The 15728-nt window shown below is 36.5% G+C and overlaps 1 protein-coding gene across 4 annotated transcripts in view; it reads right to left on the bottom strand.

Moving 5' to 3' along the window:
- Eip63F-1 (Ecdysone-induced protein 63F 1) overlaps positions 1–15728 on the bottom strand; it is a 368174-nt gene that overhangs the window by 318972 nt on the left and 33474 nt on the right. For 2 of the 4 annotated variants that reach the window (XM_067788279.1, XM_067788283.1), the window contains exon 1: positions 355–1421. The exons of 1 other annotated variant lie outside the window; for it this stretch is intronic. In XM_067788279.1, the coding sequence (XP_067644380.1) occupies positions 355–390 (36 nt within the window). In that variant the 5' untranslated portion in view covers positions 391–1421. Of the gene's footprint in view, positions 1–354; positions 1422–15728 lie in introns of those variants that run through there. One more of the 4 variants, XM_067788280.1, reaches the window with a different exon arrangement.

Raw genomic sequence — 15728 nt, 5'->3', positions numbered from 1 at the left:
GTTAAAAATATTCTCGAATGTGATGAGCCGAATGAAAAACAAAAGTTTTTACAGATGACAAACCAAACCAAACAAATCAACCCCTCTCTACTGATCGACTGATCAACCGTTATACATCTGATTTCAAATTCTCGAAACCGCAATCGGAATCTGAAGTCTAAGTCAATCGGAAGTTCCGATGAATGTTGTTGTTGTGTTAACATATCAAAATCGTTTTCGCAGCTCTGTTTCATTCCTAATGTGTACGTCAGTACAATCGCGAAGACGGACATGACGGATCGGTTCGGACAAGGTCTGTCGGATCTATTAGCATTGAATATTTGAAATAGTATGATAGCGATATATGAAGCTTACCTTTAACTGTTGGCGCAGTCCGCTCATTGAGCTCATCAATAGTTAAAATGAGCTTAAGAGAAAAAAATATTGCTGTTATTGATAAGACGTGTAACGCAGCGTTTTTAAGATTTGATATTTGTATGTATTTTTTATACAAACGTGATAATTTTAATGTTTTATTTCTTAATTTATTTTTGTCAAATTATGCGGAAATTATTTTCTTTTTATTTATTTAACATATCATAAACCAAACACTTATCAAAAATAAATAATTCGTTGTTGTTCCACTTTCATAATTTTGTAATGTATAGCATATGAACTTGAAAAGGGTTTTGAACTTTTTTTAAATTCTCAGAAGTGATACATATTCAGAAACTCTTTTCCAATAAACAAATCAATTCCAATACTTATAAATCACTCTTTGATGGTGGTTAATGGGTTTCAAAGCACATATCTATTTAGTACATATTGTATTTGTATTTTCATTATAAATTATTATTTTTTATATATTTTTAGTGAGACGAGTGAGTAGCCTTTCAGCTGATGAATTGTTTTTGACGCAAACGCGAGCATATTTTCGTAAATCAAAAGATTTCGGAAACTGACGGGAAAACTCGCACGTTGAAGCTTCTGCAGATTTAGGAAAATTTTTAGTACGAATCCACTAATGCGCTATATGTTTGTATGTACGTATTTTGAAAATATATGCAAAAATATATAATGTATATTGGTAATATATAAAACGCACAGGAAAAACTGCACCGGCGAACACGTAGTACTACGCACACATACATATATGTATATGTATATATGTACGTATGTACGAGACTGTGACAGCAAAGGGTCGTTAAGCCTCTAGCTTATATTGACACTAAACCAAAAACTGAATAAAAAACAAACCGGGAACATTGCGTAAAAATAAAATTATATTTTTCAGAAATAAACACAGCAATGGGGGTAATAAATCAAAGAAATGAATCAAGAAAATTTTTTACACACGATTTACGAGTTATCGTGTAAACACAAAATCACTTGAGTGTACGCGCTAAAGTTTTCGAATGCTTAACGTTCCGCAGCGGATTTTCAAATAAGATTGGAAATTGTGCGGCGAATAATGATCACAAGCACCTAGATTATTACTATTACCGGCGACGATGTCGACGGCAGCGCACTATGGCCCAACACACTTCCGTTTTTGATAAAAAGTTGAAGAAGCGATTAGTCAAAAATTGAGTGTCCTAGACCACTATATCTACACAGTTTGCTATTGTGACGAACATTAATAGTCTAGGATGAATCCGGGATGAGTTGCAAAGGAGTATGAGACCAATACCAGTTTTGATCTCTTTGTATGAGTTTAACTGTTCCCCTTTGTTTTAGCATGTCCTATGAAGAGAGTAATTGTACCCATTTATACCCGAAAGGGATCGATAGGACCAATCCCCTTTGTCCCGTATGGGAACATATGAAGACTAATCCATTTTCAGTTCAATAAGGACTCAAATAGGAACCAGTCGCATTTTTCATGGCAGAAAAACGATCGAAAAGTTTGCTAAGCCACTAAATCTATTTGATGAAAGTTGTTCGCCCGCTTTTCAAAAAGGAATAAAAAATATTCTCCGAATTTAACAATAACTCTGGCGTAGTCGTTAAGGCCGAGTAATTTAGGTTCGATATACGGCTCCGTATTTTTCTTAAATAATTCGATTCAATCACCCGTAATCTTTACTCAATTCGTTGCCATTTTGTTTAACATTTCTTAAAATGCGCTACAAAGATTTGCACTAAAGGGGATCAATTATACCGAAACATAGACAAAAGAGATCAATCGGAGATCAATCTCTTTAGGGATTGATCGCACGATTTTTTGCAGGGTAGTCATCAGCCGAAGTTGGTTCTCACACATGCATACGCATATATGTAGCTCAATTTCCAAGCAGGAGATGCAGCAGAAGGCGAAACATCTAGACTTTAGTAGAAGTGTGCGAATGAAGCGACGGAGAGTATAAAAGCAGCGCAAGCTGAGTAGTCAGTAATCAGTTTTCATTTAAGCACGCTATTGGTTGTGAAGTACAAGTGTTATTGTGAAGTACTCTCAAAGCGGTGTAATAAAGACCATTTTGCATTATTGAATATTGGAGTTATTTATTCAACAATTTAGCGATTCGAAAGTTAGCAGAAGGTTTGGTATGAGCGGAATTTTCCTAAATTTGTTACAATATATAATAGCAGTGGAAATTTATATCAAATTTCGTAATTTCTTTCAATTTCGATATTTTTGGACTTTGTAAATTGGAACTATGCAATCCAATCTCAAAAAACATCTAAAATACCCTTTGGGGGAGCTAAAAATTGTACTTTGTTCAAAAATTTCAGAGATATTCAAATAAAAAAGGCGTGAGTACCAAGTCCTCGTGAAATTCAATGTGTAAACATGCAGGTGTAAGTCTGGAAACAAATTTTTTTTTTAATTTAACTAAAACTCGGTCAATGGTTGACGTTAACCCAAAACAGGGGTAGCTCTACCAGAAACAATTAGTTTCGTGATTTTTGAGAAGAGTTTGGTTGGCTTATTATTTTATAGGTTTGTAATCGGCTTCTTAGTGGTTTTCTATCGGCTTGCCATAAAAGGGTGACACATTTGTCATCGATTTTATGTTATATTATTTTATAGTTATCTGCACCATAACAAACCGATGAGTTGTCCTTAACAAATCGATAACATATCCACAACAACAGGTGACACTCTGATAAGAAAGCCACAACTTTTCCATAACACGACGATAGCAAATTGGTTACACTCCGATAACAAATCTATACGTTTTTTTAATTAAATTGATATCATATAAAATATCGATAAATTTACGGTAAGTAATCGATAACTTTTGATAACAAATATCTTACACAAAATGTGTTGAAAAATGGGGATAACTGTCGATTGAATTTAATTTCATTTTCTTTTATTTTATTCAATAAATTAATTTTATTTTATTTGTTATTTTATTTTGTTTCATTTTATTTTATTCTATATTATTTTTGTTAATTTTTAATTCCATTTTACTTTATTACATATTTTTTTTAATTTTTTTTTTTATTTTTTATTTATTTTATTTTATTTCATTTTATTTCTTCCTTATTCTGCACTAGCTTTGGTTTATCTGCATAACTTTTCAGCAGTGTTTACCTCTTACTCTCCCTTCCCCTCTCTCCTCCTTTTCCATATCTTTTTATTCACTCTTCCCTCTGCCTTTATCTTTTTTGTGTCTCTTTCTCCATCTCCGTGTTTTCCCTCACTTCTTTTCCGCTCCATCTACCCATATCTCTATCTTCGTCAACTCTGGCTCATTCTCCTTCCCTCTTTTCTCTTCTCTACAGTTCTTCTCCATCCCTTTTTCCCACTCCCAGTCCCACCCCAAGTCCAAGTTCCAGCCCCAGTCTAAATGTGAAAAGTCAAGCGTGACATGACTCGACTATACCACTTCATCGTCCTCCAAGCAGCTAGAGCAGATAGAGTTTCCAGTTGCATGGAGTGCATGGAGATTGAACTGTCACAGTGCGCATCATTATTGATAAATGAGGCTTGGTGTTCCCAGAAGAACAACGCTATCATCCAAAAGGTAGCCAGCGAAATTCCGAATTCAGAGTTGTACCCATTCGAGCTAATTTATCTGGAGATAATGCTACGGTCCGAAGGCCATATGATCCCAATCTTATAAACGTTCGAGGCAGTCTCAAGCGAACTTAGGAACTCTGAGCTGTAGTAGCTTCTTAGCTATCCGAATATAATAATATACGCAGCATCAGTTTGGAACGACCGAACTGTATGGCATCGACATGGAGCGGCCATCTGAAAATTCCAAAAACTTCGGAACTAATCAAGAACCTTCACGTAGGTGCGGGATAAAGGGCAGTGAAATGAACGAAAGCACGAGGAACTTAACTGCCTTCTCAGACATGTAATAAGTGCTCATGGCGGTTTAGAAGAGTATTTTCAAAAGCGTAGGATAGAAGACGGCCCGTGCAGTACGCCCTCATGAGAAGCATTATGGCTTTATTGGGCCACTTGGAGGCAGTGCTTTGCACAACGTCCAATAAAAATGTCCAATACATCGACTGGCTGCTGAGTCGAGTATCACCCAGGTCAGCTGCCATTTGTAAAACACCCTATCTCAGAAAAGGTTTGAATAACGCCCTATTTCAGATTTGTTTCATAAACGCTTCTTCCATGTCAAAATATATAGAATTTGAGCTCAGCTGGTGAGTTCTTGAAATTCTGAAATAGGGTATTATCCAAAAGTTTTCTGAAATAGTGCGTTTTCGAAAAGGTGGCCGAGATATGGTGATATTCCACTCAGCAGTCGATATGTTGAATTCGCGAAAGACGCTGCAGTTTTTGGGCAGCTGGAATATGAAGTTTACCTCAAGCTCCTAGCACTACCAACTATCTCCTTCTACTTCAAATTATCTGTGAAAAATTTAACTCGCTCACTGCCATCCCGCTCTCGAGGAAATTCCTGTGCTGAGTCTTACACAGAGAACAGTTGTTTGCACACAATAGTCTGTCTTGTTTGGAATTGAGTTGAAGTTTGCTAGAATGGTCGAGTGCACTAAGACAGAAACTCTAAAGCGCATATCAAGTAGCCTGTTCGATGGCCGGCCTGCATATTTTTTATAAAACACTTCTCCTTACTGCTTCATAAAGTACACTATAATTCTGAAATTATTTTTGGCTATCTAATCAAGTCGCATGGCCCACAGTACAGCGGTGCCGGTGTTAACGTTAACGGTAGCGGTGATAGTGACGCCAACCGCGAGCACCTATTAGACAACAACCAAGAGCCAAGTTTGACTTGCGTCAATACACAAACGGCAACAGAGCAAAAACAAATGTTGGGCGAAGATTGTGATCTCTCTCTCATGTTAATCACCCAAACAAAAGCTTTGAGAAAGCGAAGCAAAAATTAATTCATCACAAAAGTGAAAATAATACAACAACAAAAATTAAATAAGCTGAAAACAACGAAAAAATGTCTATAAAGCAGCGCACAAAAAAGATTAAGAAACACTGATTTGTATTGAATATGTACCACACGGAAATTTTGCTGTCAAGACAATTTCAGCAGATCCCATTAAAAATGTGAAGCTACAAGCAGGTACTTGTCTGCATATGATCTTCGTTTCCAGGACTGCCATCAGAATAACATGTCATCCAAATTTTCATCGGATCCGGAACCGTTACCGTTGAACTTCCCAGCAGTAAAACTTCAAACCAGTGCCAAAAAAGCACCGTTCTAAAGCTATACATCTCGCTTCTCATGTTGTTGTTGCTGTTCTTTTTTTTTAATGATAAAGACACTCCCCGAAGGCCTTGGGGAATGTTATCGATGTTGATGGTCCTTTAGCGAATATACATAGATCCGGTACGTTCCGGTAACAAGCACCATTAACGTACTAGCCCAACCATCTCGGGAAGGATTAATATGATCACATTAAACCTTCAATTTAAATTGTATATCTCCACCACAACTCCGAAATAGTAAAAGACCTCGTTTATTTGGGAACCAGCATTAACACAAACAACAAGTTCCGTCTAGAAATCTGGTAAAGAATCACTCTTGCCAACAAGGCTATTTTGAATTAAATTTGGCAATTGATCTCTTTGAATTGAACTTACGGCAGACGAAGATTATGCTCTACATATCACTTAGGTGGCTTTGGGAGTATTCGAGAAAAAAGTTTATCGAAAATTTTATGGGCCTCGACGCATCGGCGATGGCGAATATCGAATCAGATTTAATGATAAGCTGTACGAGCTTTATGCAGACACCATCATAGTCCAGCGAGTTAAAACAGGTCGTATTATGTGATCGAACGCTGATGCTCCGGCCAAAAACGTATCATAATCGTAACCCGCCTATGGAAGCATCTCCAATTCGCTGCAAGGTCCAGGTGGAAAAAGATTTAACGGCTACGGCCGTCCAACAGAGTGCGCCAATTAAGAGCTAAAAATAATTTGACTCAGCCAGTTCCGTCCGTCCGTTAACCCAAGAGCTTGAGTAAAACTGAGATATCTTTACAAAATTTGGCATACTGGCTTATCTGTACTCATGATAGCTTGGTATTGAAAATGGGCGAAATCGACTGTAACCACGCCCACTTCTTCGATATCGAAAATCTCAAAAAAATTTCGTTGTTGTTTTATCGGCCTACATGGGTAAAATTTAAACAATAGTCAAGCTCTAGGCCAAATCAAATATATAGAATTTAAACCACAAAATGATTATGTGTAAACATATTGTAACGAATTTACTGCAAATCCTCTTATTTGCAACCTTCTGCTAAGTTCGAATCATTAAACTGTTGAATAAATAACTCCAATATTTAATAATGCAAAATGGCCTTTATTCAAGTACTTTCAAAATAACACTTCTATTGCTCGACAGATGGCGTGCTTAATCAAAACTGACTCTAGCGCCTCTACCGTTGCTACCTTTTTATACTCTTTGATTTCCTCGTTGCATCTTCTAGGTGCTTCTGTTCTAGAATCTACTAGTTGGTTATCTGCTATAATTATAACTACAGATGTACGTGTATAGCTTTCATATGCGCGTGTGTTTGTGAGCGACACTTCCACAATTATAATTGCATATCGCTGATAAGATATCATCATTTATCATCATTTATTGCAAAAATAGTATTAGTACAATAAGATCTAGGATCTTTTATAGTGCAACAAAAATATAAATCGCAATGTAGAAAAGAACAAAAGCAATAACAGTAGGTTAAATTATAATATTAAACATAGAGAAATATCTTAATTTACTAGTATCTAAAATAAACAAATAATTAAATTCAATAACAAAACATTGTATACACTCATACATATTGATGGCGAAAACTCAAGAAGTATAATGGTTTCAACTAAAATGAGCATAAAGAACATTTTTAAAGTTGCTTTTATTTAGACTACTACGAATGAATACTGGAATAGAGTTCCATAGGCGAATAGCATTGACAAAGAATAGCCGTCCAGATGTTAGATAGTTATAAGTTGGTACTATTAGGTCGTTGATTCGAGCAGACCTGGGGAATATTAGCTTATCATAGAGGTAACTAGGCTCCTTATACATGATAAGTTGACAAAGGAAAATGCTGTTTCTAGCTTTCAGATATTCGAAGATTTCACAGCCCAGTAGACGTGCTCTCCAGCTGGATATATGATCAAATCTAGCTAAGCCGAATACATAACGTGTAACATGATTAAATGCTACATCAATTTTATGAGCAGACTGGGAGCTCAGTTTACTGTACACTAGCTCAGAGTAGCAAATTATCGGCATAATCAATTGAATTGCAAGTTTTCTTCTAACATTGACCGGAGTATAAATAGCAGACATTCGTAAGTTTCTTAAGATATTGTATACTTTCTTAACCACCGAATTTACATGATCATCACACGACAGCGTCGTGTTAATAACAAAACCAAGATTAGTCACTTTTGAAACGAGTTTGAGACATTTACTGGCAACGCGCAAGGGCGGAATACTTGAGAAACTTATTCGTTTTTTAGATATAGGCAACACGTATGATTTCTCACTGTTCATGCATAAGTCATTTTTCTTAGCCCATTCAAATATGGATGTTAAGTATTATTCAATCTTGAGCATAAATCATTTGTCCCCTCATGATTTCCCGACAAATATAGCTGGACATCATCAGCATATGCATACATATGAGCATGCTGGCATACATTAAATATGTCATTAATAAAAATACTAAAAAGTAGTGGACCCAAGATAGAGCCTTGGGGTACCCCTGCCAATAGTGGTTTTAGACCTGAAGTTTCGGAGCCGGCTTTGATAAGCTGGGATCTACCCGTCAGATAACTTCGCATGAGCCGCACTGCGGAGTCATCAAAACCAAAATAATTTTTTAATTTTAAGCACAGCATCTGCATGTGTTTGTGCGTTGCTTCTCCGCTGCGTGTACGTAATATGTGTAGTCATAATGATTGAATTATTGATGTGACTTGAATCACTGCTTAGCATCGGCTTAGAGATAATAAAATCCCTTAGTGCTGCTAATATTTGTTACAATATATTTGTCAATTTTTATTTACATATATCGATATTTCGACTTCATTCTGGAGTCATTTTCAGGAACTATGTAATCGACCAGGTGCATTCCATTGTTCCTGAAGATGACTTCAGAATGAAGTGGAAAAAGCGACATAAATAAAAATTGACAAATATATGTTTACACATAATTGTTTTGTGGTTTATATCGTTTTCACACAGAAACTTAATCGAATCACAATTCTATTTAATAAAATAATTAAGTTTCCTTTTTCATACAGGGCCTTTTGCTTCATTAAGCGAACATCTGTCAGCAGCCCCAAAAAAATATTTCGTTTTTACAAAAAATAGTTAAAATGGAAAGCAGCCGTTTCCTTCTTAACTAAAAATACAATAAAAATAAAATGCATGCCCAACTACCCATAGATGTTGCACCTAACCAAATATGTACCTATTTTCGAAAAAGCCATATTATCTTTTGCAGCAAATGCAGCGAAAATTTAATTTTAAATTTTTTTGTGTTTTTGTATTTTTCGCACATAAATTATTGAAAATTATTTAGTTTTGGTTGTCATTTGTTACATTGAGAATAAAATTCGGAGCACCAAGCAAAAACGACTGGATTTTTCACTCGATTAGTAATTCAATAAAGCCACAATGAGATAATTAAGAATTTGTATTTTGTATGCAAGATTGAGTTCAATTAGGCCTTTAATCTAGAAAAATTGACTAATTATTTCATTAAGCATCTGTGTGAAATTGGCATTAAATTCTATATGATTTGGCCTAGAGCTTGACTATTGTTTAAATATTAATCTCAAAAAATGGAAAAAAGAATGAAAGACGACGCTCCGGCTAAAAAAAGAATTTTTATCCAAAACCGCCTATGGAACCAGAAGAAGAGAACGGCACCCACTTCGCTGGAAGGACCAGACGATTTAAATTTCCTTAGTGTGGCCAATTCGCGCCAGTTAGCAAAGCGAAGCAGCAACTGACGTGCCTTGTTGGACGGCCGGTACCGTTTAAACGGTTCATTGCCAACTAAGTTAATAATTAATAAATTCTGAGCCGTAGAAGACATCGAGCTAAAATTTGGCATCAAATACGATTAGTGACGCCGCCCTTTTTAAAACGAAATCATCAACATCGATAACACTCCCCAAGCCCTACGGGGAGTGTCATTGGCGCTACAACAACAACAACAACAACTTCCTTGTTTGTTTGTTGTTTGGAATATTGGGTTTATTTTCTCAGGGATTGTTGAAAATTGATTTTTTGTAAGTAAATCATATATATCATATAAATGTCAAAACGTAGTAAAATGAGTACAACTGGAGTGCCGCTGCGTAGAACTTAGACGGCCCATACATGACACAAAAGCCATGCGCAAATATAAAACGACGGAATTTGTGCAAATGAAAATTTTGACATAAACGGCTCAAACACACTGCGCAATATTCATTTTTCAACTAGCGCAACAAATGAAACGTGTTCTAATTGTATAAGAAATTATTATGTATTATTGAATTTGTGTGAATTCCTGTTACAAGCTAGAGATGATCCTTACGCCTTCGATATTAACATTTTTAAGCAACAATTACTGATGTTATATTATCAGAAACCACAGGTAAACTGTGTAACATTCACCACACACGAAGAAAAAAGCATGTGCAATATTTGTAGACATGCGTAAATATCAAAATCGTTTTGATTTTAGCGCAGTTCTCAGCGCAAATAGCGCAACCAGTGCACACGCGGGGCAAATCCTTGTGCAAATGGATAATTGGCACAAGGATACTTGAGCCGTGTAATTGGCGTATAACGTACATTGTGAATGAAACTAAGTGTGATATCTTATCTGTCAACTGCATGACAGGATGTTCAATATGGCTACTTTTTAACGTTTTGACAGGGTGTTCAATATGGCGGCGCATATCTTCAGCGGGTGATAGAAAGAGATACAGAATGAGACAGCGATAGTCAATTACAAATCAGGTGATCCAATCACTTTGAAATTTTGACGTCTATGCAGAAGATATCACACTTAGTTTCATTCACAATGTTTACGTACAAATGCGCGCTGAAAAGTATCAGCTCTTATAAAATGACGAAAGTATGGCTCTTAGACTAGAGAATATACGTAATACTCCTATATTGCTAATAGAAAATGCTCGCAATGTGTTTTGAATTCGAAATCATAACAAGACAGCCTATAAAATTTTTGTGATTGTAGCAGCATAAGTGTAACACGAAAAAATTCAAATTTAAGTACATTCGATTATTGAATACAAAAACAAAAACGTTTAAAAAGCAATATATCGGCCTTCTCATGTTTGGGAATGTACCTAGCCTTTTGTTGCAATACAGGAGTATTACATATATGGACTAGAGCCATTTCAAATCGAAAGCGGTAAAAAAACTTGCATCTCAACAAAAAAACAAAAAATAATAAGACAACTCACTGAAATAATAATTTCATACACTACACTTTTTTAAGTGTACCCTATGTATACAGCTGAACTTCCAAAATTGAATGCCAAAAATGAAAACGCTTTTAAACAATGTCAAAATATTTTGCGACTTCCATTCATTTAAAATGTCTTTCTAAATTATATCATACATCACATCGAATTTTAAATATGTTGCTGAAATATCTAATTTATTCGGCAATTTATGTCGTCGTTTAAATTTACGATACGACTATTGGCTATATAAATAATTCCATATACATATGTATGTATATACATATGTATTTATGTACATATGTTTGATTAAGAATTAATAAAAAATTAATAGTCAAATATAACACACACATAAACATACATATGTACATACATCGACCCTCGCTATGATAAATTTCTTAATTCCAAGAATCAGGTATACTTTCTGCGGTATTATTAGGGTGATTAGATCACTAGTCCTAGCAGATCCGGCAGACATACTTAGCTCTGTCCTAGCTTTGATCTATCTGCATAACTTTTAAGCAGTTTTAACTCTTACTCTCCGTACCGCTTTCTCCCCTTTTCTTTATCTTTTTATGCACTCTTCCCTCTGCCTTTCTCTTTTACTGATTCTCTTTCTCATCTCCGTCTTTTCCCTTACTTCTTTTCCGCTCCATCTATACCTAGCTATCTCTCTATGTTCGTCCAACTCTATCTCTTTCTCCGTCCATATTTTCTCTTCTCTCTAATCAAATTTATACCACTTCTTAGCATATATGAAATGGAGAAATGTTGCATATACGAAAGTTGTGTAACAGCACGTATAAAAACAGCCAAATTAGTTCAATTAGCAATAATATCGTGAGGAATGTTACCATCACTATTACTTACTTAATTGGCGCTTAACCGTCTAAACGGTTATGGCCGTCCAACAAGGCGCGCCAGTCGCTCCTTCGCTCCGCCAACCGGCGCCAATTGGTCACACCAAGGGAGCTTAAATCGTTTTCCACCTGGTCCTTCCAACGGAGTGGGGGCCGCCCTCTACCTCTGCTTCCATAGGCGGGTTCCAATAGAAACACTTTCTTGGTCGGAGCATCATCATTCATTCGCATAACATGGCCTAACAATCACTATGCTGTTAGTAAATAATCACAACAACAAAAACAGCTAGCAGCCATACCTATTTACAAGGCAACGAAGAATATTCCATACACACAGCAGCTTGAGGCAGAAAGATTATTTCACATACATATATGTATGTAGCCGGCAGCTAAGAGCAGAAGTTGTTACTCACACATACACACGCACAGAAAAAAAGCATAAACTACAGATATAGCTAAATAACGAAACATGAGATACAACTGTTCTAGAAGCCATGTGCTTGAAACGTCTAGACCTAGGGAGAAATTGCAGAACGAGGTAACCGAGTGTATAAAAGCAGCGCGAGCTGAGGAATCAGTAATCAGTTTGATTTAAACACACTAATAGCGAAGTATAATTGTGAAGTAGTACTCCCAAATAGTCTAAATAAAAACCATTTTCAAATACTGAATATTGGAGTTATTTATACGATAGTTCAACGATTCGAACGTTAGCAGAAGGTGTAAAACAATGACAAAATCCCAAAATTCGTTACAATATGAATAAATTAAGCACTCTCAAAATGTTTTCTTACTATAAATGAACACTTAGTCCGATTGAATAAAGGAAATAAAAAAAATATTGAAATTGGTCAAACCGTTTTTAAGAGAATTGACGAGGACCATAAGTTTTTCGACTTCAAATCAGCTTCTGGTAGCGCGGAAATGAGTTTCTTGTACGCTAATACGTCATTTCCCTGCAAAGCTTATAAGGCTTGGCCAAATGTTGTCGAAAACCACCATCACCAGCTCCGTAACGATTGAGAAGGACCTCTTCAAGCCAATTGCGGCTTCAGACAAAGCGACTCCATATAGAGCGATTTCTTTAAACTGATACCGGAGATTATTCTAGGAGCGGGTCTTTCTGCTATAAGTTCGGCCCTCTCTGGTTTGCGGTGAATGAAGACAAGTATTTGCTATCATCGAAAAAATAATCGACGTATGCAGTATTTACAACCACTTTACCGTTGACGAATATAAATTCGAGACTGTGAAGGACTTCTTCTATCTAAACATCCACATTAACAGCGAAAACTTACGAAATCAAACGAAGAATAACTCTTGCGCCCAAGTGTTACTTTACACTGAGTAAGAATTCGAAAAGTTAAGTCATCATACCTGTTCTGTTGTATGGCTCAGAGTCATAGACTGGTTTGAGAGAAGATATGTAGTGTCATAGAGTAGTCGAGAGAAAAGTTGGCGATGTTATGAGAATGAGAGAAAAAGCCCTTCTCAGAAAGTCTTCCTATCAGCACGCGCATTTGGATGAAGATAAAGGCGAGACTTTCATTGAGCTGGGGAAAAGGTGGAGGAATACGATCTAGGTGCTCCCAATGTGAGAGAGTTATCGTAAAACGGGGATGGCCGGCGTTATATGTTACGAAACTGCCAGAAATCGCTTAAGTTAAAATGCGCCAATTAGTGATGAATGCTGATGTCTTTGCTTTGTATTTGTATACTCATTGCTTGGTATTTGTTGAGTAAGAGTTTAGAATAAAGTCAAGGGATAAGTAAATATATTGTTACGAATTTTTGGGGTTCCTGATAATTATGCACCTTCTGCTAACGTTCGAATCACTGAACAGTTGAATAAAAAACTCCAATATTCAGTATTGCGAAATGATTTTTATTTAGACTACTTTGACAGTCGTACTTCACTAATAGCGTATTTAAATCAAAACTGATTATTATTCCTCACCTTTTTTACTTTCTGTTGCCTCGTTCGCATACTTTTCCTAAGCTCTAGACGTTTTACCAACATGGATTCTAGAACAGTTGTATCTCATGCTTGGTTATTTAGTTATATACATGTATATCTGTAGTTATGTTTTTCTTCTGGCCATATGGGTGTTGTTGTTGTTGTTGTAGCGATAAGGTTGCTCCTTTGCCGGATACAGATCCGGTACGCTCCGGTAACACAGCTCCATTAAGGTGCTAGCCCGACCATCTCGGGAACGTTTTTTATGGCCACATTAAACCTTCAGGCCAACCCTCCCTCCCCACCCCCCAGTTTCATGAGGAGCTTGGGGTTGCCAGAGCCTCGTCTGTTAGTAAAACGGGATTCGCCGCTCGAAAGGTTGACAATTGGGTTTGGAGAAGCTATATATTGCGCTGGGAACCTTAAAAGGTTGCGCTACACAACCCCTTGAATCTGTTATTTTAGTCCCCTCTTACGACAGGCATAACTACCGCGGGTATATTATAACCCCCTAACCCGCTGGGGGTGCCATATGCGTGTGTGTATTTGTGGTTAACAACTTCTGCTCTTAGCTGGCGGCTACATATATGTTTGTGAAATAATCTCTCTGCTTCACTCTGCTGGTTATATGTAAGGAATATTCTTCGTTGCGTTGTGCATAAGTATGGCTGATTGCTTTAATGTGTACATGTACATAAGTGTGGTTGCTTGCTGTTTTTATTGTTGCGATTATTTACTAACATCATAGTGATGCTAATATTCGCCACAATATGTATATTTATTTTTTCTCAATAGAAACATATTCTTTTGAAACGCCTTAAGGCATCAAATACCTTTTTCATCAACCTTAGGAATAAGATGCACTGATCTTTGGTACATAAATCAGCTTCAGAATGGAAAGTCGGACTGAAAGTTCTAATGATTCAATAATTTAGTGGGCGTGAGATCGCAAGATGTTTTCGGTTTTGCTAAACAAATGTTTACACTCATATATGAAGAATAATAAAACAAAATAATCAAAAACAAATAAAAAACGATTTAAATACAATTTTGAATAGTAAAACAGGTAAATTTGACTGCGAACAACGTCATTGGAAGCCAAATATCGTAAATTAATGCAGCGCACAAACATTTATATTTGCACAAGTGCGTGTATTAGAACGTTTCTGAAAAAAAAAATTTATTTGAAAAAGTATATATTTAACCTGGATCAATAGGGAGCTAAACCAACTGACTACTGAGTTGGTGTCAAAAAAAATAGTTGTATCGAAACACGATCTATCGAAAAATATACTACCGTGCATTTCTTTCTGCGCTCAATGTATCATTGGGAATGATTACGTTAGGATGAACTGGCTAGTCTAAGAGAATCTTACATAGACTAAATGAGTCCATAGTGTCACCGAAGTTTTTTAACGGCCAGACTGAAAACCGCTATCAAAAACCAGGACCTATGTTACAAAACTATAAACTCCATCCGCATGCCAAATACCAGAAGCAGATCTAACAGCTGTATCACTCCTTATAGCTGTAGTTTTAGCCTGGTAAGCACAGGACACAAGCACAAAACGTGATTGGTGCTTTCCTCCTTCAACCCTCACTTCTTACATCTGCTATCACTGACAAGGCATAATTTAAAAGCATGTAACGCCAGAGCGCAGAGTCCAGTCAGAATACGCATCATGAGTCTACACTTCTCTCTTTTCAATAATAAAATTAACTTTGTTACTCTAAGGGTGAAAGACCTCAACATGATCTTCGAAGCTGTGCAGCCCCACATTTCGTTTCACGCCTTTCCTGCTTGATCGATCATGTACAACTCTCGCCTTCTTTTAATCTCACCCAATCTGATTGGGACGTCTACCGCTGGATGCAGGGCGTTTAGCGAGCTCCTCATATCTTTCATTTCCATCAATTCCCATTTGCCCAGGAACCCAATGTAAATGTATATTTGTCCCAATCCCGATTTGTTTCAGGGACTGCTTGGAGTCTTAACACTTTTAGATGTTGTGGTATGAGGGATTAATGCCCTAATTGC

This window comes from Eurosta solidaginis, chromosome 5, assembly GCF_040869045.1.
Source record: "Eurosta solidaginis isolate ZX-2024a chromosome 5, ASM4086904v1, whole genome shotgun sequence".
In the NCBI taxonomy this organism is placed as follows: domain Eukaryota; kingdom Metazoa; phylum Arthropoda; class Insecta; order Diptera; family Tephritidae; genus Eurosta; species Eurosta solidaginis.
The sequence above is the reverse complement of the archived record's forward strand: the minus strand, read 5'-3'. Positions and strand labels throughout refer to the sequence as shown.